The 20,773-nt window shown below is 47.0% G+C and overlaps 1 protein-coding gene across 1 annotated transcript in view; it reads left to right on the forward strand.

Annotated features, from left to right (window-relative positions):
* Jarid2 (jumonji and AT-rich interaction domain containing 2) overlaps positions 1–20,469 on the forward strand; it is a 186,018-nt gene extending 165,549 nt beyond the window's left edge. Inside the window, exons 9-18 of the mRNA XM_038335118.1 lie at positions 1,941–2,033; positions 4,386–4,504; positions 4,593–4,663; positions 5,338–5,452; positions 8,080–8,185; positions 8,497–8,679; positions 9,152–9,282; positions 10,479–10,662; positions 11,606–11,713; positions 18,584–20,469. Of these exons, the coding sequence (XP_038191046.1) occupies positions 1,941–2,033; positions 4,386–4,504; positions 4,593–4,663; positions 5,338–5,452; positions 8,080–8,185; positions 8,497–8,679; positions 9,152–9,282; positions 10,479–10,662; positions 11,606–11,713; positions 18,584–18,736 (1,263 nt within the window). The 3' untranslated portion in view covers positions 18,737–20,469. The remainder of the gene's footprint in view (positions 1–1,940; positions 2,034–4,385; positions 4,505–4,592; positions 4,664–5,337; positions 5,453–8,079; positions 8,186–8,496; positions 8,680–9,151; positions 9,283–10,478; positions 10,663–11,605; positions 11,714–18,583) is intronic.
* The last annotated feature ends 304 nt before the right edge of the window (positions 20,470–20,773 follow it).

The following is a 20,773-nucleotide window of genomic DNA, read 5'->3' on the forward strand; positions in this document are numbered from 1 at the left end:
GCTGTTTCTCATTAAGGTACAGCATTGGGTGAGTGTTACAGTATTTGACAACCCCTTTGAAGCACACAGACAGTGCTTTGCGTGTTTCCATGGTGCTGTCACACTTTAGAGGGACATACATTCAGATTCTTGGGATAGCTGATCCCACCAACAGAATTCTGTCTTGTACACTAATGATAGACGGTTGGACCTGCCTGGGGAGGCTGAGCAGTTAGTAGCCAAGGATTCACGTTTGAGGCTTGGCATCATAAGATGTGGGTGAGTAGTTTGCCTCCCGGGGCTTTTCTGACTTCCCTTAACTGATGTGTGTTTTACTTGTGTTTGCATATCTCTCGGGCACAGAGATGAGGTCCGTCTATTGGTCCCATGACTCTCCTTCTAGCCTGGCCTCTGATGGCACTGCTTTGCCCGGAGCTGCTCAAGCTGGGCTGTGAGCTCTGAGAATGCTCTTCTCTACCCCCTTATTTTATGTTGCAAAAGACTTGTCATTCCAGCCCAGTGTTAGGTATTGATGAAGAGAGCTGGAACAGATAAATCTAGACATGAATCTCACCACTAACAGCAGTGCAGAAAAGAGGCAGGAAAGAGATTGGGAAGTGGAATTACTTCTGATGGTTGGGCACAAGTCCCCCAAGTCACCCTGCTTCTGGCTGAAAACAGAGTTTGCAGTCTAGCATCTGCTCCCCAAGACTTGGGGCTCCCTTCCTTCTATTGGCCTGTTTAGGGGGAAGGGCAAACGGGAAAGGCACCCCAGGGCCAGCTTGTAGATGCTGTGTGAATATTCCTCCCAGTTGAAACCCTTATATGAATTCCCTTTGTGAAGAATTCTTGGTTGGCTTTCTCCTTTTGTATCTCTTAGGGAGTGCTGAGTTAGACAGCTTTCTGCTACATCAGCTAGGTCAGTCAGCACATTTCTTGGTTTTTCTGCCAGGTTCCTATAGCCATGCCATTTCAGGCTCCAGCCTGTGCCTCTGTAATGATTGCCACCATGAACTGTAGGCCCTCCTAGAGGAGTTTTACTTGCCCTAGATCCTACTGCATCCATTTTTTGAGGCTCAGCCTGTCAGCAGACCTCAGCTTAGAACTTAGAAATTTCTGGACTTCAGGCATTTCTACAGGTTTGTCTGTTATTAGACTCAGAAAGGGTTTAGTCTTCATCTACTTGAATTGCTACCTGAGAACACCTACTTACAGTCCACTCTGCCGTGCTTCTGAGATTGCTTTTGTGAAAATGGAAAACTGATCCTGGTACTGAATGTTACTTTGTTTGTTTGGTCTGTATCTTAAATGACTGGGAAGCTGTCCTCATTAATTAAATCTACTCATCAAATCCTGTGATCCCAGACCAGCACCTTCTGAACTGAGGTGTTCTCCAGTCCTTTGGTAACTGTTTAATCCAGTACTGTGAGAGTGTGTCAGACCCAAGGGCGTTTTTCTTGCTATTTTTATAAACCTGCATTGTCAAAGTTATTTTTTAGATGTAATTGGAAAAACCTGATGTGCTTGGCCAAAGTTGTATACAGCTTCTCAGCATCCTGGAGCCCTGCTGGCAGCACCAGCATGTCCACCAGCCTTGCTTACTGTGTCTGCCTGCGATACTTAGTGTAAAATTAGATTTTCCTTGTATTTGGGCTTTTATTTAATAAGAGAAAATTGGGAAAGCTTTTCAAGTTGTAAGGAAAAGTCACTTTCTCACTCTGAGAACTCTATCCAGAGCCCCCCTTGCTGGAGAACAAGCCCACATTCTGCAGTCTCCATGTTCACTCTAGTGAGTGCTCTGGAGGCAGAGTGTGCTGGGATCGCACACTTACGGGGATGCTGTCACCTCCTGAGAACAGTGTGGCTTGTCACCATGGGGAAGCCATTGGTCAAATACCTATGACAACCAGATTTATGTCTTGATATAAAGCCAAGGCTCAACTCTGTTTTCTTTGTTTCAGGGAAGATCTGTTTCTCTAACAACTTTTTATCGAACAGCAAGGAACATCATGAACATGTGCTTCAGCAAGGAGCCTGCACCAGCAGAGATAGAGGTGAGCTGGTCCACTCCATACACTCTCCCACGACACTAGAAGGAGCCCTTAGGATTGGTGTAGCATGAAAGGGCACAGGGGCTGGGGTTGTCCTGTGTGTGCTGGGGTAGCCAGGCATTTTCTCTTGAAAATGAAGACTGAGTCCATTGAAGACTGAGATTCCATGGCCCCTGCTGGAGGGGTCTGAGGGGCGTGTCTGGGTTCCCATCACTGGTCCAGCTAGCAGTTTTCGTCCTCAGTAAACTCCTCTCCCCAATCCTCCCTGTGTGTTCTGGAGGAGAATGTTTGGAATTCCCTGAAGTCATGGTGTGCTTTTCTCCTCTCCCCTTCTTCGTGTAATGGGATTGGCAGGTCGCCATTTTTGTGCCATTGCCAGCTCTCTCCTTGGAGTTAGTGCGATGCTGGAAATACAGTGAGCTCTTGTGTGCCCAATTAGCGGCTGTTAAGTGAGAGGTGCTGCAGGATGAAGCCAGTCCTGTTTGTTTACATTCCCTGGCCACAGCCCAGTAGAGTCCCTAGGACCCTACAGCTGCTGACATCGGAACCCAGCCGTAGTTGGTTTGTAAAGGGAGAGAAGCCAGTTCATTCACATCCCTGACTCAGAGCAGTCGTAGCTAGGAAGAGGAGTGTGTTGAGGGGTGCAGTTTCTTCTGATGGACTCTTATTTCAGGGCTTTGGAAAATTCTATTTACAGATCACACTCTTCCCATTCCAGCTGTGTGACTTGGGGTTTGAGATCCCCTCTCAGCTCCACGCTCAGCTCTGCCTAGAATGGCCATTACATTGGGCTGCTCCGACACCCATGTGGACATCACAATTGCTTCTTGATGCCTCATGACACTGTCAGACATGCACGATGAGAGGGCTTAGCTTTGGCATCTCCAGGAGCTGCTGCTGCTGCTTATTATCCATAGCTCATTTTACAGGCTTCTGTGTAGGAATTCTTGAATTTTTTTCCCCAGAAAGACTACATTTTTCTGTAGTCTTTACCTGAATATTTAGAAGCAAAAGCGAAGGTTTTCAGAAACTCAGATTTCAGTTTGTGCCTGATTGGTGCCTTGGACTCTGTCTTATGGAAACGGCAGGGCCTTTTCCTCTCCTGTTGGACAGGGACTTGACTTGGCAACTGATTATGTGGAATGAGTCCTTGTGTTTCTACTTGAGGTTGGTGGCCGTTGGTCTGCCTAAGCTTTAATCAGTCTCTGAGTCACAGGCTGTTCTTTGTGGGCAAGGGTCCATTCAGGAATGGATTGCATTGCTTTATGGTTTGTGGCCTTCTAGAAAGGCCCTTCTTGTGAGGAGTCACTGTCCCTCCCATTTCTGGGAATTGAGTTGCAGACTGATCCTGGTGCTTATTGGCTGAGTTTTTTCTACACTCATGTTCATGTTCAGGGGGAGGGAGGGAAAGCTGACTGAAAGTGAAGGAGGAAGGTGGTGGGGGCATCTCTGCACAGCTTGCTTCCTTCTTGACTGCAGTGCATTCTCAAACCACTCCTTGTCCCTAGCCTTCCAGTTCTAGTGGAACCTGCTCAGATTGTAGCCTGGCTTTACCGTGTGTTTGTGTGTGTGTGTGCCACTTTGGAGAGTGTGGCAGGGAGGATTGTGAGTGTGCTAGGCCAGTGCTAGGCTTATTTTTTATTTTTCAGGTGGGAACATAGGAAGTCTTCAAGCACCCCTCCCCCCCAGTATTCTCACTGCTTTTTAATTTCATTCCCACAAACAGATTTTCTTTACTAACATGACATTTTGCCCATTTTAACTGTTTTAAGATTTCTGCATGTTTGTCTGTGGGGTTGTGCTTGCCATAGCACATGTGGATGAAAGAGGCCAACTGTAGGTGACACCTTCTACCTCGTTTGACACAAGATCTCTGTTCACTGATGTGTATGCCAGGCCAGGTGCCCTGTGAGCACCTTACTTGATTGGTGTATTGCCCTAAGTATGCTGGTGTCACATATGGACGCAACTGCATCCAGTTTTACTTAGGCTTGGGAATCCACACTTCCTTTCAGTCAAACACTGTGTGACAGGCATTTAAGTATACATTTCTATGAGATTCACATCAGTGATAACTGTCCCAAATCATAATTCAGTTCTCTGAGCCCCTTACAGACTAACCGTTCCCTCTGCCTGGCAGCCTCTGGTCTGCTTTCTGACTCTGGTACCTGCTGCACAGACTGAGCCCATGACCGAGTGTGCAGTCCTCCTCAAGCTTTAGCCATGCGTCAGGGTTTCTGCAGGAGTTGCTTATGGTAGTCTCTTCACAGACACCTTGTTCTGGGTATAGTGTTCCAACTGTGTCTTGGGCTTCGTGTACCAAATAGACCATGACTGGCTTCCTCTTCTTTACAGCAAGAGTACTGGAGGCTGGTGGAAGAGAAGGACTGTCATGTGGCAGTCCACTGCGGAAAAGTGGACACTAATACCCATGGCAGCGGGTTCCCAGTGGGAAAATCAGAGCCCTTTTCAAGGTAATGGTCCAGGATTTTGTCCATGTTTCGGGGACTAGATAGTGCACTTCCCCACCAGCCTGTTATACCTCCATCTTTCCCTCTGCAGGCATGGATGGAACCTCACCGTCCTCCCCAATAACACAGGGTCCATCCTGCGTCACCTTGGTGCTGTGCCTGGTAAGCATGACCATAAGCATCCCTGTCCCAGCTTTCATAGCAAGGGCAAGGCCAGGCTGGTTCTCCTAAGGCCTGGGAGAGAGGCCTGGCATCTTAGGTACAGACGGGTAGTGACATTTTAACATTGGGAGAGAGGGAGGAGATTGCAATTAATGTCTTGAGAAAATGTGGACCCCCACCTGTCAAAATCTAAGAGTCTGGTGAGTCTAGTTTAACTTAGAGTACTAAAAAGGGGTTTTTAAAACCGAATCGTAAAGGCTCTTTTTGCCAGCAGCCACAATAAATGGGCCAAGTAGTAAGACTGCTTTTTGACTTAGGCAAGACGAAATCCCATGGAGGTTTCTGATTGCTGTGAATTCTTTGGGCCTTGGAATGGGAAGCCTGAGAGACTCCTTTCCCACCCTGCTGACTGTAGACAGCACTCACGCCAGGCCTCTCTGTCCCTCGGGCTTTACACATTCGTTCTCAGCTCTAAGGTCAACAAGCTACCCAGCCAAAATGCAAGACTAGTGGATTCACTGTGTAGCAAGCGGGGAAGCGCAGGCATCCGTCTTTTTCTTGGCGTGGTATGTGTGGGAGAGGCAGAACCATGTTTTCCCCCTGGAGGAAACTTTTAATGGCTGTCACACTGAAGCTCCATGCTCTAAGATGACATCTCTTCTCTTATATTGTAGGAGTGACTATTCCTTGGCTAAATATTGGCATGGTCTTTTCTACCTCATGCTGGTCTCGAGACCAAAATCACCTTCCATATATCGACTACTTACACACTGGTGCTGACTGCATTTGGTGAGTACTGACCCACAGCAGTGGATGCACGCTGCCCTAGGCATCCCACCAGCTGGTGGCTGTAAAGGGCCCGAGCCTGCAGCAGCTGGAAGAAATGCACTTTTTCCCTAGCCAGCGCATGTGCTTTCTACCTTTGCCACAGGAGGTTGCGGGGTAGCAAAATATGTTTTCCATTCTTGGCCTTTTGTGTTGTTCTCTTGTGAATTGCCTGCTTAGTCTGCTTCCCTTCTGGGCCCCCCCAGTTATTTGTTGTGGAATTCTAAGAGTTGATCTCATGGCAGTATTCCCACAGTGCCATGGGGGCACTCGTCTACATGGGCAGCTTTACAAGAGCTGAAAGGTCGAGTAGTGTGTTCTCTTTGTTGGTCCTCTGAGCTCTGTGTTGAGAGCAGCAGGTGGTGCTTGACTGCATATTATATGGTATCCCGTCTCATAGTCTCACGGCTTGCTGGTCTCAGTCATCTGCACTAACTGCTAATTGACCTAATGGGGTGACAGAATGTTCTTTATTAAGTAAACAGTCTTCAACTGATGTCTCCTCAGGAGCCCATGTGGACAGCAGTTTGCTAGTGTGGGGTACAGGTTGTTTATGACCTGATGAGCAAGGAGGGGTCTTAGTATTGTTAAGTGTGATCTCCAATATCCTGTGGGGCTTGCTGGGGTGCAGCTGGTGGTATGAGTCGACATAGTGGTCACGAGCCAGAGGGCAGCCTGCAGCTGTGGAATGCGGCACCCTGTGGACAGTTGTGTTTCTTTGAGAATCTATGGCCAAGGTCCCACTCAGTGCAGGTGCTTCTGTGGCTAACACTGACCTGTGGCATGGTTATGTGAAAATGTGGGTGTCTTAGTCAGGGTTGCTATTGCTGTAATGAAACACCATGACCAAAAGTAAGTTGCTGGCAGGGAAAGGTTTATCTGGCTTAAACTCCCACATCATCCATTGTTCATCATTAAAAGCCAAGGCAGGAACTCAAGGACAGAAACCTGGAGGCAGGATCTGATGCAGAAGCCATGGAGGGAGAGAAGCCTTACTGCTTGCTATCCATGACCTTCTTTCTCATAGAACCCAGGACGACCAGCGCTGGGATGGCACCACCCACAACAGGCTGTGTCCTTCTCCATCAATCACTAATTAAGAGAATGCCTTACAGGCCTGCGTCCAGCTGGATCTTGTGGAGGCCTTTTCTTAATTGAAGTTCCTTCTCTCAGACATGTAGAACTGACATAAACCATTCAGCACAGCAAGTTCGAAGTGGCACGTGCAGGTTATTTTTAATAGCTTGAATGTGTAGTTGAAGGGATTGGAACTTGAGATTCTGTGAGCTATTTTTCTTGGCCTCATAACAGCATAGACGAAAGTAGAGCCAGGGATATGATCAGAGAACTGTATGACACGGTTTTCTTATATGTAATATGTATTAGAAACTCAGTATTTCAGTCATGCATTAATGATGGCTTTGAAATGATATAGACATTTAAGAAAAATGTGGCTGGTACCCTCCTTCAGCAATTGAGACTGATTTGCCACAGATATAAAATTGTGTAATTGACTATTGAATGAATGTTGGGTAGCTGGCCAAACTTGTATTGTGTCTGTGTGGAGCTGAGGGAGGAGGGGCCACTGGCAGTTACCGCTGAGGCCGACAGATCTGTCTCTGCTCCCATGTGATCAGTGGTGATGAGGGATTTGATGACTGCAGTAGCCCCAGGGCCTTTTAAGACCCCAATCTACCATGTTAGCCATTTGCTCAGGCAATAGTCATTCCGACAGCTGACCCTGTCCTGCAGCTGGCTCCCTGTAGTTCATGAACAGGCTTCTGTTCATACTTTTGCTCATAACCATGTGAACCAGGAGGATCTTGTGGTACAACTGGCACTTTCTTGATGGTGGGCTACGTGAGGCATTGAGATAGAGCCAGGAAAATGGTCAACCTCTGCTAATGCTGAGTCACCTGTATTTTCTGCCTTTTCTCCCACTGAGGGCTCCATAAGCTTTAGTATGTATGTTCCTCATGGTCAATCTGCTCCCATGTTAAGACTCTATCTTCCTTCTCTTAGGTGTTTTGGTAACCACAGTCCCTTCAGTCTGGGTCCTGACACACTGGGGGTGGGGGGGAGTTCTCCAGGTCTCTGTTGATTTCCTAGTTTCCTGGGAAGGGAGCTGTGTATGTGCACACTGGGCTTGGTCCTTTCCCAAGTCTTCCTGGCCAGTAGCTTCAGGTCTTCCCTGGTTGTTTTGGCGAGGGGACCCCATGTACCCATGTTTTCTTGTTAGAAACAGCATCAAATCCTGTTCCTATGCTTGAGAGCCTGGCAGTTCTTTGCAGTGTCAGAGAACTCACATAAGCTGAGGGGGATGCAGTTGTGTGTGTTTCTGATTTATAGGTGGTTTAACTATATCGGTCTTTGGTTTAAAGATTTTTTGGCTCACCTTGTGGGTCAGATCTGCATAAAGTGTGCCACATGTATAAGACTGTGTTTGTGGTTTGGCTTTGTGCTGGGCAGAAGCAGCCAACAGTGACAAAGCAGGGCACTGGGCCAGCAGTACAGCTCAGATGCCCTCTCTGAGGTTGGTCCATCATGGAAAAAGGTCCCACCAAATGTCTCCTGTGTTTCCAATATCCCAGGTATTGCATTCCTGCTGAGGAGGAGAACAAGCTGGAGGGCGTGGTCCACACCCTGCTGCAGGCCAATGGTACCCCAGGGCTGCAAATGCTGGAGAGCAATGTCATGGTAGGTCTGTTGTCACCCACACAGCAGGGAATTTATTATGTTGGCAGCTCCTGACACTGCTGGCTGGGGAAGGAAGTGCTCCAAAAGGGTTGTGGTCCTAAGAAGGAAGGAACTATGGTAGAAACCTCTTAGACTACCATTGGCTTGTGTTTCATGATTTTGTTATTTTTTGAAGGAGAACTATAATCTGCTTCTTTTGTGGCCCCTCCATCAGGGTTCCCATAACTTGGTTGGTGTCCTTATGCCATAGGACATGGGTTTGCCTGGCTGATCAGAGTGGGCACATATTTCAGTTGGCGTTATCTCTGCAGATCTCCCCAGAGGTGCTGTGTAAAGAGGGGATCAAGGTCCACAGGACTGTGCAGCAGAGCGGGCAGTTTGTTGTCTGCTTCCCGGGGTCCTTTGTGTCCAAAGTATGTTGTGGCTACAGCGTCTCAGAAACAGTGCACTTTGCTACCACCCAGTGGACAAGTATGGGCTTCGAGACTGCCAAGGTAAGCAAGCAGTGCAGGCGTGCCGTAGGCATTGTGTGGGCCTGATGCACTGCGAATGTCAAGTTCATGTTGGAAAACCTTAGCCCCTGAGCTCCTTTCACTGCATGTTGGGTGGAGATCCTCAAGAGCTGGCTGGAAAGTTTTCTCTAGGAAAGGTTTTTCAGGCTTTATCATGAAGGCTTTTGACTTCCATTACTAGCCATTCCACAGTTGTGGGGAGGCTAGTGATGGGATGCATAGAACACCTTTGCATATTCCGGGTTGTGCTTCATGGCTGGCAATGGGTGCTAGCTAGGTCTTCCCTGGAATGTGGTGCCGTTCTCCAGGTAAACAAAGCGGCTGCACAGCTGATAGCGATAATCCAAGTCCAGTTGCCACTTTAGAAATTCACACAGCCTACCTGCCGCTATGAACCGTGGCTGCTCGTTACTCATGGAAACAGACCCTTTTGTAAAGGTGACTCCTCTTTCAGGAGATGAAGCGCCGCCATATAGCTAAGCCATTCTCCATGGAGAAGTTGCTCTACCAGATTGCACAAGCAGAAGCAAAAAAGGAAAATGGTCCCACCCTCAGTACCATCTCAGCCCTTCTGGACGAGCTCAGGTACTGTAGACCAAGATCCCAAGACGTCAGGGGATGCAACACAGCTGGTTGCAGGACAGGGCTGAAAGCAGGTGGTAGTTCCCAGAACTGCAACCCCTCTGAGGCTTATATGTTGGGAAGCCTTTTTTGTTCTGTGCTGTGTTCCCTCTTGTCTTCTTGGATGATACTGGGCCTCTAATGCTCCTGGTGAGCCAATATGAAGTGTGTGATCTCAGGCTGTCTTTCCTCTTTATGGTTGATGGTGGATTCACCTTTTGGTAATACTTTGCTCTAGGCTTTAGTGTTGGGGTGGTAGTAAGAAGAGGGGCTCACCATGTCCAACCCTAGGCTCCAGATAGAGACACACAAACCATTGAGTATTGTAGACAGCAATATCACCCGAAAGATGTGGTGCTAATTTGTCCCCTTAAGTCAGCCCAGCTTGTATTGCACACGTGTTGAAGATGTTTCTCTGCTTCACACAGGCCAGACAGTCACTGAAGGACAGGGTGTGTATTGTACCTGGTTCACACAGGCCAGACAGTCACTGAAGGACAGGGTGTGTATTGTACCTGCTTCACACAGGCCAGACAGTCACTGAAGGACAGGGTGTGTATTGTACCTGGTTCACACAGGCCAGACAGTCACTGAAGGACAGGGTGTGTATTGTACCTGCTTCACACAGGCCAGACAGTCACTGAAGGACAGGGTGTGTATTGTACCTGGTTCACACAGGCCAGACAGTCACTGAAGGACAGGGTGTGTATTGTACCTGCTTCACACAGGCCCCACAGTCACTGAAGGACAGGGTGTGTATTGTACCTGGTTCTGTGTTGCACTCTGACCTCACTTGAATCCTCTTGAGGCTTCCCTCTCTGGGGGAATATAATGTTGGTGGGAAACATAAAGATGCCCACCAGCTAGATAAAGTCTTCATGGGTAGGACTAGCAAATTTGGTAAAAATCTGTCCTTGGCTTTGAGCAAGAATATTTGTAATCTTGAGCAAAATCCTGTCACCCCATGGCTCTCTGTCTGAAGTACATGGCTTCTGTCTGGGGCTTTAGGAAGGCTTGCTAGGCTTTTTACCCCATGGCCTGTCTGTGTTGTCTTGAAGAGCAAGTCTAGTCTAAAGGGGTCATGGCATGTGCTCTGGAAGAACCAGGTGTCCATTGTGGGCATGCAACCTTCTCATTGTGCCTGTCACTCACCAAAACAGGGATACAGAGCTGCGGCAGCGCAGGCAGCTGTTTGAGGCTGGCCTTCACTCTTCCGCCCGCTATGGCAGCCATGATGGCAACAGCATGGTGGCGGATGGTAAGAAAAAGCCTCGAAAGTGGCTGCAGCTGGAAACGTCGGAGAGGAGGTGCCAGATCTGCCAGCATTTGTGTTACCTGTCCATGGTGAGTCTATCCGCACGTGAGCTCCGTGCAAACCTGCCGTGGGTCCCAACACCAAGCCCTCATCCAGCCCCTGGCCTCAGAGCATGGTAGCAAAAGCGAGAGTCAGCTGTCCACAGTAAGCCACTTTGTGTCTGTCGTCAGAAATCAAGAGGAATGCTGATGTCCCGCCCCCACCCCTCTACTTTTTATTCTGCCTAGGTTCCACCATATTCAATTAAACATTTTGAAAAACATCCTCTACATACCCAGAGGTATTTCATCTGTGTTTCTAGATTTTGTAAGGCTGGCAATAAAGATTTACCTTGATGGGGTTTTATTAATGCTAATAACTTACATTGCTCAAAACTCTTTGATTAGCCCTTGGAGTCATTGAAAGGGGCAACCAGTTCTTTTTTGTTTGCGTGTGGAGGCTTCTGAGCAAAAGCCTTTAAAATATTTTTTAAAAGCCCAACAAATTTTTGACACCCAAGTGTCAGAACCATTGTTCCTATTTATTCTAACATCCAGGTGATAGGACCTGAGGTCTCATAAAGGGTGAGATTACATGTGCCCTTCTTAGGCCCCCCAGTGTCTGTCTTTTCATGTGACTTCAGGTAGCAGGGCACATGCTCTGGAGGCAGCAGCATGCATGTCCTCAGGGGGACTAAAGATTAGGAGCCCGGCCAACATATTTTGGTCAGAAACTCCCCAAGTCTGAATTCTAAGCCTTCTAAGCCAATACCAGTATATTTTGTCCCTTCTCTATGATGAGGTGCATAGATCTGGATGGGCTTGGAGAGCTAAGAAGGCGGGAGCTGCTCCTTTCTTGCCTCATTCCCCACTTTGTTGAAGACCCTGTTGTATGGTTTCTCATCAGTTTGCACTGTTTTAAGTCACTAACCACTGGCTTGGGGAAATGTGTAGACAGCCCTCTTTGAACTCAGCTTGTATCCTTTCCCTAAAGGTGGTACAGGAGAACGAGAATGTTGTGTTCTGTCTGGAGTGTGCACTGCGCCATGTGGAGAAACAGAAATCTTGCCGTGGGCTGAAGCTGATGTACCGCTACGATGAGGTCAGTTCTGACTTGGGCAGGGCCCTGGGTACCACAGAGTCCTTCTTAGCCCAGATGACATTAGCTCAGGGCCTAGCCGTGCTTGCAGAACGGAGGCTAAAGGACTTATGGTGGATGCTAGCCATCCATGTCTAGACTGGAGAGATGGTAGCTTGAGTTGTGCTGTGTCTTCTGACCCTCAAGTCAGATCCTCAGTGCTCAGTCTACAGAGTGCTTGTACCTTTGTCAGATTCTGTGCCTGTTCCACATGGCAGGTTTGCTTCTTGCACAGGAGGCACCTGTCTCCTGAGATGTCCCTCCAGGGCTATTCACCCTGGCACCTGCCTTGATAACTGTATTTTGGGAATCAACTCTCTACCTCCACTCACTCAAGCTCTCCACAGAACATTTTCCTGTCTCCTGAGCCTGTTAAATGTGGGACAGAAAAAGTTGCCACCAAGGCCATTTCTGTAGAGAGGAGCGGCTGGGCTGTGTTCCCGCCTGGCTCCTGGCCGCCTGGCTAGCTTATGCCCCGAAATAACAACACACAAACTGTATTCATTTAAACACTGCTTGGCCCATTAGCTCTAACCTCTTAATGGCTAACTCTCACATTTTGATTAACCCATGTTTAGTAATCTGTATAGCTCCACGATTTAGTAATCTGTGTAGCACCATTCATCCAAGGGTGCTGATCTGATCTTTAAAGGCCCCAGGATCCTTTTGCACTCCACATTGGCATTCTCATAAGCCAAAGACTCAATTATTAAAGGTCTTGCTTCTGGGTCAGATATCTCTATTTGTACAGCTTTAGTTAGCCTTTGTAAAAAAAAATCATTAAAGGGTTCTCTCTGACCCTGTTTAACTCTGATATATGATTCCAGTCTCTGTCCTGGGTCTTGAACCCTGTCCCAAGCCTTTAAGGCTGCTGTAGTACATATGGATAAGGTGTGTTCATCATAATTAGCTTGTTCCAGAGGATCGGAGAAAAGTCCTTCACCTAGAATTTGATCTAGGGAGATCTCAATTCCCTTTGCTCTTTCCTGCTGTTCTAAAAGTCTAGCCTCTTGTCTGAACATGCATTTCCAATTGCGATCCCCTCTCTAGAACAGCTGATACTAATTGTACCCAATTGTGGGGCATTGCCTTATTGCATATAGACCAAGTTTTGAGCATCTTTCTAACAAAGGACGAATGTAGCCCAAAATTCATAACGGCTTGTTTAATTTCTTTGAGATCATTCATACGGACGGGTTCCCATGTATATTCCTTGATGACCCTAGGGTTTTTGGAACCAGTCACCTTTTCTGATGTTATTATTGGAAAGGCAGGTAGAACTTTATGGAAATTATCCCGGAGAGTTTTACTCATTGACTGAGTTAAATTTCACCTTTCTACCATTTGCTCCTGTTCATCAGAGTCTATAATTTTCTCAATTTTTTCAAATCTGCTTACCATTGCCTTCTGTAAGATGTGGATCTCCTGTCCAGAATTATGCTCCAAGGCCTTCACGGAGGAGTCTAAAGTATGAAGTTTATCCAATAGAGTTAATATCTCATCCTTGAATAGAATTTTCATGGCATGAATTGTGCCTTCTTGTACTGACAATCTGTTAGCCAATCTGTCATATTCTTTAGACAAAGTCCGATTGTCACATTCAGTAGTTTTAATTCTCTCTGATAATGTTTCAGTTCCTACAGACAGGGACTGAAGTTTACGATCCAAATCAGTTGTTCCCTCCTCCACAGCAATGAATCTCTCCTTAATATCAGACTGTACCTTTTCTAAATTTTGCTCAGTTGACAGAGTCATATCAGACAAAGACCTATTCCCTTCCTTGAGAACTTCAAACTCTGTCTTGAGGAGGCTGGTGTCAGTCTGAATTGTTTTTGCAAATACCTCAACTGACTTAAAGTTGTCACTCAAAATAGTTGTGCCCTTTCTTAAGCATTCAACCTCTGCTCTTAAGCATTCCTAAGAATCCTGGTTTCATTCTGTAAGGACTTTATCATTTCTCTATTATCAAACCATGTAAGGAAGAAACCAAATACGAAAAAAATTGCAAGCCCTATAAATATCCAAGTTATGGGAATATCATATGTATCCTGCAATATCGCTACCATAGTATAATTAAATAGGCTGCAGAAGCCTTCTACTGTGATATGGTCAGACTTTTTTTTTTTTAATCGAAAGAAATTTTACCTGTAGTGACCGTTGGCTGCCAGTAGGTGGCAGGGTGCACCTGGATCAAGTCACTTGGCCGAAAAAGTCAGAACTGGAAAGGAAATTCTAAAAAATAGAAGCTCACAGACCAAGCACTGTTGTGTTATAGCTGGGTGGGGGAGGGCGCCCCCTGACGGGATAGAGTGGCCTCGGGAGTTCGCTCAGGTTGAGTCAGGTGCCCTGTGGTCCCTTTGTTGGCTTGCTCCCTGGCTTGGTTGCTCACGCAGGAGTGCCAAACCGAGTCCGCAGTACCCGTGGAGGAAGCTGGGAAGCCGGTCGGGCATGCGCTCGTTCAGTGGCTGCTACACAAGCTCGAATGCTGGGACTCAGGCAGTAACTGCTTATCTCTGGCAGGTCGAGGTCGAACTCAGCCGGGACTGGTGCTGCCTGAGGGGTTAGCGCTCTCAGGCTGAGTCCTGTGCTCTGTACAAGCAAGGCTGGGACGGGCTAGTCTGGGAAACTGCTGAGACGGAGTGCAGGAGCACAGCACAGGCGGCTGCGGCCTGTTGAAGCAATCAAAAGCCCAAGGCCGAATCCCTGCCATGCAGCACGGGAACCGGAGCTAAAGGCTCCCAAACGCACCGAGTTGGATGCCAAAATGAAGGGGTGTGGTTGATTGGTAGTTATGATTAACCGTACTAGCTTTAATATATAATATTCAGCTTTAATAAAGGAAAGAAAAGGGAACTTACAAATCCAAGGTTCCAGCGAGGAGCGCAGGAAAATAGAAGGCAGGCCACAGGCCCGCAAGGTTTTATAAGTAAATATTAGCCTAAGGGGGACACGCCTTACAAACAAGGTGATTGGCTGGGCTTCCTCTTCACATTTCTGGCACTGATTGCCTATTGACGGCACTACCAGCCTTGGTACTCTTCACCCATGGCGGCTATGCACACAACAGAATGATTGTTGGCCTTCCTGGCCAGGCAACTTCTACAGCTTTCTCCCACTTTGCTTTTCGGGCTGGGGTATCCTAAGGGTGACACTGGCCTTTAGGGTGGCATTGCTTAGTGAACCTGTCACCTTTTCACTAACAAGCTTCCTTGCTAGCAGCTGCTAAATCATGTCTTGCTTCTCCTGGCCTTTTGCAGCCATTGGCTGTGCTAGCCCCAGAACATTTAAGTATGGGATACCGGTTCCTTGGAGTCTTTGCTTGGCCTTGGAGAGGAGGCCTCATGAGATGCTGAATATTAGCTGCAGCCTCCTCTGCCACTTGTGTGTACAGATAGGAGACATGCAGAAGAACTGCCTTAGGAACTTCTGCGGCTGTGGATTGTGTGCTGTTATGGTGGGAAGGGATCATTTGAGCCCTGGGGGATGGGTCCCATGTCTGCTTTGCAGACTGATACTGTGAGCACACTGAGTCAGGGCGTGTGTGTGTGTGCTACTGTGAGCACACTGAGTCAGGGCGTGCGTGCGTGTGTGTGGTGGTGGCGATGCTCCTTGCATGATTTGGACACCTGCACTGGCCATGGCTGCCCCTCACTCACCATTGATTCCATGTTCTGTGTTCATAGTGGAATGCTTTACATTGGGGGCCTAACCCCCTGGCAGCCCTGGAATATGGCCTTCTGCGCTGCCCACCTGCTGGGAATCAAGTCCAGACTTGTGAGCCACACTGTCTCCGGCTTCATACCCTTTTTCTTTTTTCTCTGTATTTTTTTTCTGCATTAAGTTCTACATGTCATATCTACCTCACCTTCTATGACAGTGTTTCTTACCCTTTAGTACAGTTCCTCATGTTGGGGTGACCCCCACCATAAAATTATTTTTGTTGCTACTTGGTAACTGTAATTTTGCCCCTGTCATGAGTCATAATATAAGTATCTGATATGCAGGATATCTGATTATGTGACCCCTGTGAAAGTATTGACCCCCCAGGGGGTCTGAAATCATAGGTTGGGAACAGCTGCTAAATGAACCCCATCCACATCTTTTCACCAGTGGAGCAAACACTATTTACTATTCTAGTTGGTCTTCTAACTTGTACTATCGATACAGTGTATGCACTTTTATTGCCTTGCCCACCCCAACAGTATTGAGATACATTCTGGCTGAAGCTGCTCTTCTAACCCCGCTTTGGGTCAAGGAACATTTCAAGCAGCCCTCCCCAGACTCTCACAGGCCGCAGCACATGCTCCTGTCTCTTTGGCCTACAGCTTCCAGTCCTCTGATGGGATGGGATGTGCCAAATCATGTTTTGCCTGGTGCTGTACACTTGGTAACCTGGTGCCATGATTCAGGTTTTGGACAGTGGCCATCACCACCGTGTCTTCCCCAGCTCTGTGACTGGCTGTGTAGCACATTATCCATGTTGTCCCAGGCTCTGCCTTCTAGCTGTTCTTCTGCCCCATCACTTCCCTCCTTGGTTGTGCTCCCTGAGGATGGATCAGGTAGACAGCAGTGCATTCAAATTCAAGGCCTTTACTTACTTGTCCCAGGCTTGCCAAAGGTGAGTCAGGTGTAGGTCGGACTCATGTTACAAGGCTGGAAAGCAGAAAGCAGGTCTATTTACTCCTGTTGTGTTAGTGACAATAACACACTTCTGTGGTTACCACTTTGTTACATGAGCAGCAAATATCACAATGTGTTTAAAATTAAAAGCCCCCAGCCAGGGCCACAGCAAGCACAACCAGGGACTGCATCTGAGCACATGATTAGGACAGGCTGGAACCATTTTCCTGAATGTGCTGCTAGAAACTGAGTGGTGGGGTGGAAACATTTTACTACGACCCACATCCTGAAAGTACAGCAGCACATTTCTCTGGTGGTCTGATATCTGTCTAGTCCCTGGCTTTGATGGGGAAGGAGAAATGCACTTAACAGCCTCTCCCTCCACCAGGGGCTTGCTGTAGTTAAGGAAGTCAGTAACAGTCCTGAATTGAGGTCAGGTAGTTTGTAGGATCAATACATGCTCTTATTTCAAGTTCCTGTGCAGCCCACTGATGAGCACTCCTGTCCAGGCCAATAACAGATGTGCTAGGGATTCCAGGCCTGTCCCTTCTACACCCCAGTCTTCCTCTTGTGCACTGTGAAGCTCCCAGGAGACAGCTGGACACGTGTCAGAGCCTGGCTGCATGAGGACAGAAAGGCAAAGTTTCACACTGTCTGTATCTCCAAGCTTGGCACAAGGGAGCCAGTCTACAGGAGGCAAGGGCCCTGTGTTAAGTCGGCAGATGTGTTAGGTTTTTGTGGCCTTCAGTTCCTTCTATGGCTTTTCAGAGACAGAGCTCCACTGTGTGAACCTCAGGAGCCTTTTGTCCAGAGCTGCATCCATTCCTCAATCATGGTGCCCAGCCACCCTGCTAGGTATTTGGGCTTCCTGCCCATGCTCTCAATTTTGAGACAGCCAGTGTGTCCCAGGCTGGCCCCAAATGTGTTTTCTTCTTCCTCGACCCCTGGAGACCTGTGATTCCCAAGTGTGGACTACTACTGCAGATACATTTTGGTAGAGAGATGAAGGGTGAGGAACAAGGATGTGGCTATTCCCTCTTTTGAGTCATGTGACTTGGTAATGTCACATACTGGAGAACTTTAGCATAGTTCCAAAGCTGGTGCTCATGAAGCACCTCAGTGTGGGGCACAGCAAGATAAGCTGGCCGTTTAGAAACATGAATGTAGGTGCCTTGCTTGTCCTGGGCTTACAGTTCTTCTCAGATCTATCTGGCTCTTCTTTTTTGCTTTTAAACTTTTTGATTCTTTGTCTTTCATACCATACATCCCAATCCCATTTATTTCTCTGTCCTTGTAACCCCCACCCCCACCCAAGATAAAGTAAAATTTAACAGAAAAAAGGAGGGGGGTCTCATCATGGAAGCTATAGTGTGCCACAGTAAATCCTTCCATCCACACATCTTTACTTGCCAAGTATCCATTGCAAAAAGTTCAAGGCCTCTGGTTTCTGCTACACCATCAACACTGGGCCCTCTCTGGAACTCATCTTGGTTATCCTGTTGTTGCCTTGTGTTGTGGAGATCCTCCAGTTTTGGCTCCAGCAGATGACAGATGGGGTGGATACTGGGGTGGGCTAACTCAACCCTGGTTCTGGGCCTGGGTAGTTAGTTTCAGGGTTGGTCAGCCCAGCAGCTCTCTGATTTTCTCCACCAGGGTGAGCTCTCAAGTATTGCCCTGGGCTTGTTCACCTCTTGCAGCGATGAGCAAGGGGCAGCTGGCTGCTGTTCTTAATTTCTGGATTTTTTTTTTCTTCTCACATTGACTCTTTCAAGAGATAACTGCACCAGGTCTCTCTTCCCTACCCCAACTATTTGATTCAGGGCCAGGAGATGGCCTGCCCCCTGGCTGGGAGGAATTCTTTTCAAATATAAATTAAGTTACATATATGGGGGGTACAGTACACTAAAGGTGAACGGCATTTGGTTCCTTGGTGCTAGAGTTACAAGACATTTACAAGGCAGCAGAAGTGGGTGTTGGGAGCCCAGCTCCTCCTGAGGGAGCTGTGTATACTCTCAGCAATGGAAAGGTCTCTCTAGCTTCCTTAGGCGTCGTCCTGTCCTGTTCAAAAGTTCTATGCATCTCTGAATCCTAAAGCTATTTAGAAACTTGCTCACGTCTGGCGCAACACACTCATAAGTCCTCATGCTGAGGTAATGTTTGTTGTCTGGGCCCCTCTGCTGTACTAACTTGATGTGGTCTCTCTTATCCTGGCAGGAGCAGATCATCAGTTTGGTCAACCAGATATGTGGCAAAGTGTCTGGAAAACACGGCGGCATTGAGAACTGTCTCAACAAACCCACACCAAAAAGAGGCCCCCGCAAGAGAGCGACTGTGGACGTGCCGCCATCTCGGCTACCATCCTCATGAAGATGCCGAACCCATGGTCACTTATATATTTTTTGTAATTACTATATTCTAGTTTGGAGTACTTGCTGTAGGATACAAGCTGTCTTTGCACTAGCTCTAAAGAAGAATTTCTTCTGGTTTTAGAGAACTGATTTTGTTTTAGCATTAAACTGTTGAAGTTTTTGTACGTAGATATCTAGATACTGCAGTCAGGTTTGGAAGCTGCCGTACACTCACTGTTTAAAACCTATGAGGGGCTGTATTAATTTGTATTGCCCCCACGGCTAACAAAAGCCTTTTTTGTTTTGTTTTGTTCTGTTTTTGTTTGTTTGTTTTTGTTTTGTTTGGTAACTGTTGGGGAATAAAGGCTTTTTAACCCATTTTTGAAGAGGGTGAAGTTTGGAGAACAAATTTTAAAACCATCAGTCACATGAGCAGATTTTTTTAGATTGGGAAAAGGGATAGAAGAACACACACATATACAGATAAAAAGAAACTTGAAATGGCTTTACTTTGGCTGTCTTTTCTTCTGTCTTGTGCAAGGGGAGTCTGTACCTTTTGAAACCGGAGCGCCTTGTATGTTTAGTTGGGCGGTTATTGGCAGCTGAAGGCAAAATGTGAGGTTTGAGTGACAGGTTCTCATACCAGCACATCACTATGCATCCGTTTGAGGAGGAGAGAGGACGAAGACAAAGACTGCCTGCCTTGGAGGGTCACTGCGGGAGACCTGTGCCTGATTTCGTTAGGAAATCCATTCTGTTATTTTTTTGGTGCTGTTGGCTACTTTATCAAAAAAAATAAATAAATATAAAAAAAATCCACCATAAAAAAATAAAAAAAATCAAAAAACCCTTCAAATAGCATTTTTGAGGAAAAAGGAAACCAGTAGTTGATTGTAAGTGCTTCCCTGTCACCCAGTGCAATTTCCTGACATTCCACCTCCGTCTCTGCCTGTCTCTCTCACATCAGCATTAATCTCTGTTTAAAACACAATTAGAGCCACTAAGTCTGCAGTTGTTTTTGAATGTGAAAATACATCTGTGCTCATCTTGTCTATTTTTTCTTGTCATATTTTAACAAAAAAAAGGAAAAAAAAGAATCCCGTCCCCTTTGTACATACTCCTGTAAATTGTTTTAAATACTTGAGCCTTTTCTTGGTGGGGGGGAGGGGAGGGATGAGAAAAGATGAAGAAAAGCCTTACATTTCAGTTTCTTCATCGGCTGGATTGGATGCTTACAGGGTTTTTCTTGTAACATTTATAAGTGCTGCTTACATCACTCAACAACAACAAAACATGGTAATGGAGTAGCTGTTGCCCTTCTCCGGTTGTGTGTACAGTATGTGTGGAATAAAAAAGGGAAACTGTTTTCACAAGCTGTTCTTTGTTTCATAATTGGATCAGTCCGTAGCTACCCATATTGCACTGAGCTTGCCAGTGGTGACTGCCAGGAATGTCCTAGGATCCACTTTGGTGGTTGTTGTTGCAGAAGACTGAGCTGTTTTGGAATATTTAACGATTACACAACAGTCGAGTGTTTTCCCACGTGGTCGTCCAGTTTTTATGGCCTTGCTGTGTACTTTTCCCTCTTTTTTGACAGTAAACTTTCGCCTATGGCTTACAGTTTGACATTTAATTTATTAGCGCTGCTCTGCACCCCTCCCAAGGGAGGACTTCGTGTGGTTTATTGCCAGTTTTTTGTTTACTTTTCAGGTTTGTACTACAAGGTTTAATAATAAAAACAAGTTTTTTGGACATTTTTGTCTGTCTTGTGGGTAGTCAGGGAAGGGATGGGCTTTCTTCTCTGGTTGGTGGGGCAGAGGCTGCAAGTCTCCTCCTTGGCCAGGGAGTGGAGCTACTAAGGCATTTTCCTAGCCACTCTGTTGTGGGTCTGGTGGGGATAGGAGCTCCTGCTCTGTGGGGGAGCAAGCCAAAGTGTTATTGGCTTGTTTACTATGATTTACTATGGGTAAAATTGTTTTTCAGGTCCCAATTTGATCATGTTAGCAGAGCTGTTTTCCCCCGGTTACGCCAGGGTATGCAGCCCACCCTGCAAGCC

This window comes from Arvicola amphibius, chromosome 6, assembly GCF_903992535.2.
Source record: "Arvicola amphibius chromosome 6, mArvAmp1.2, whole genome shotgun sequence".
Classification (NCBI taxonomy): Eukaryota; Metazoa; Chordata; class Mammalia; order Rodentia; family Cricetidae; genus Arvicola; species Arvicola amphibius.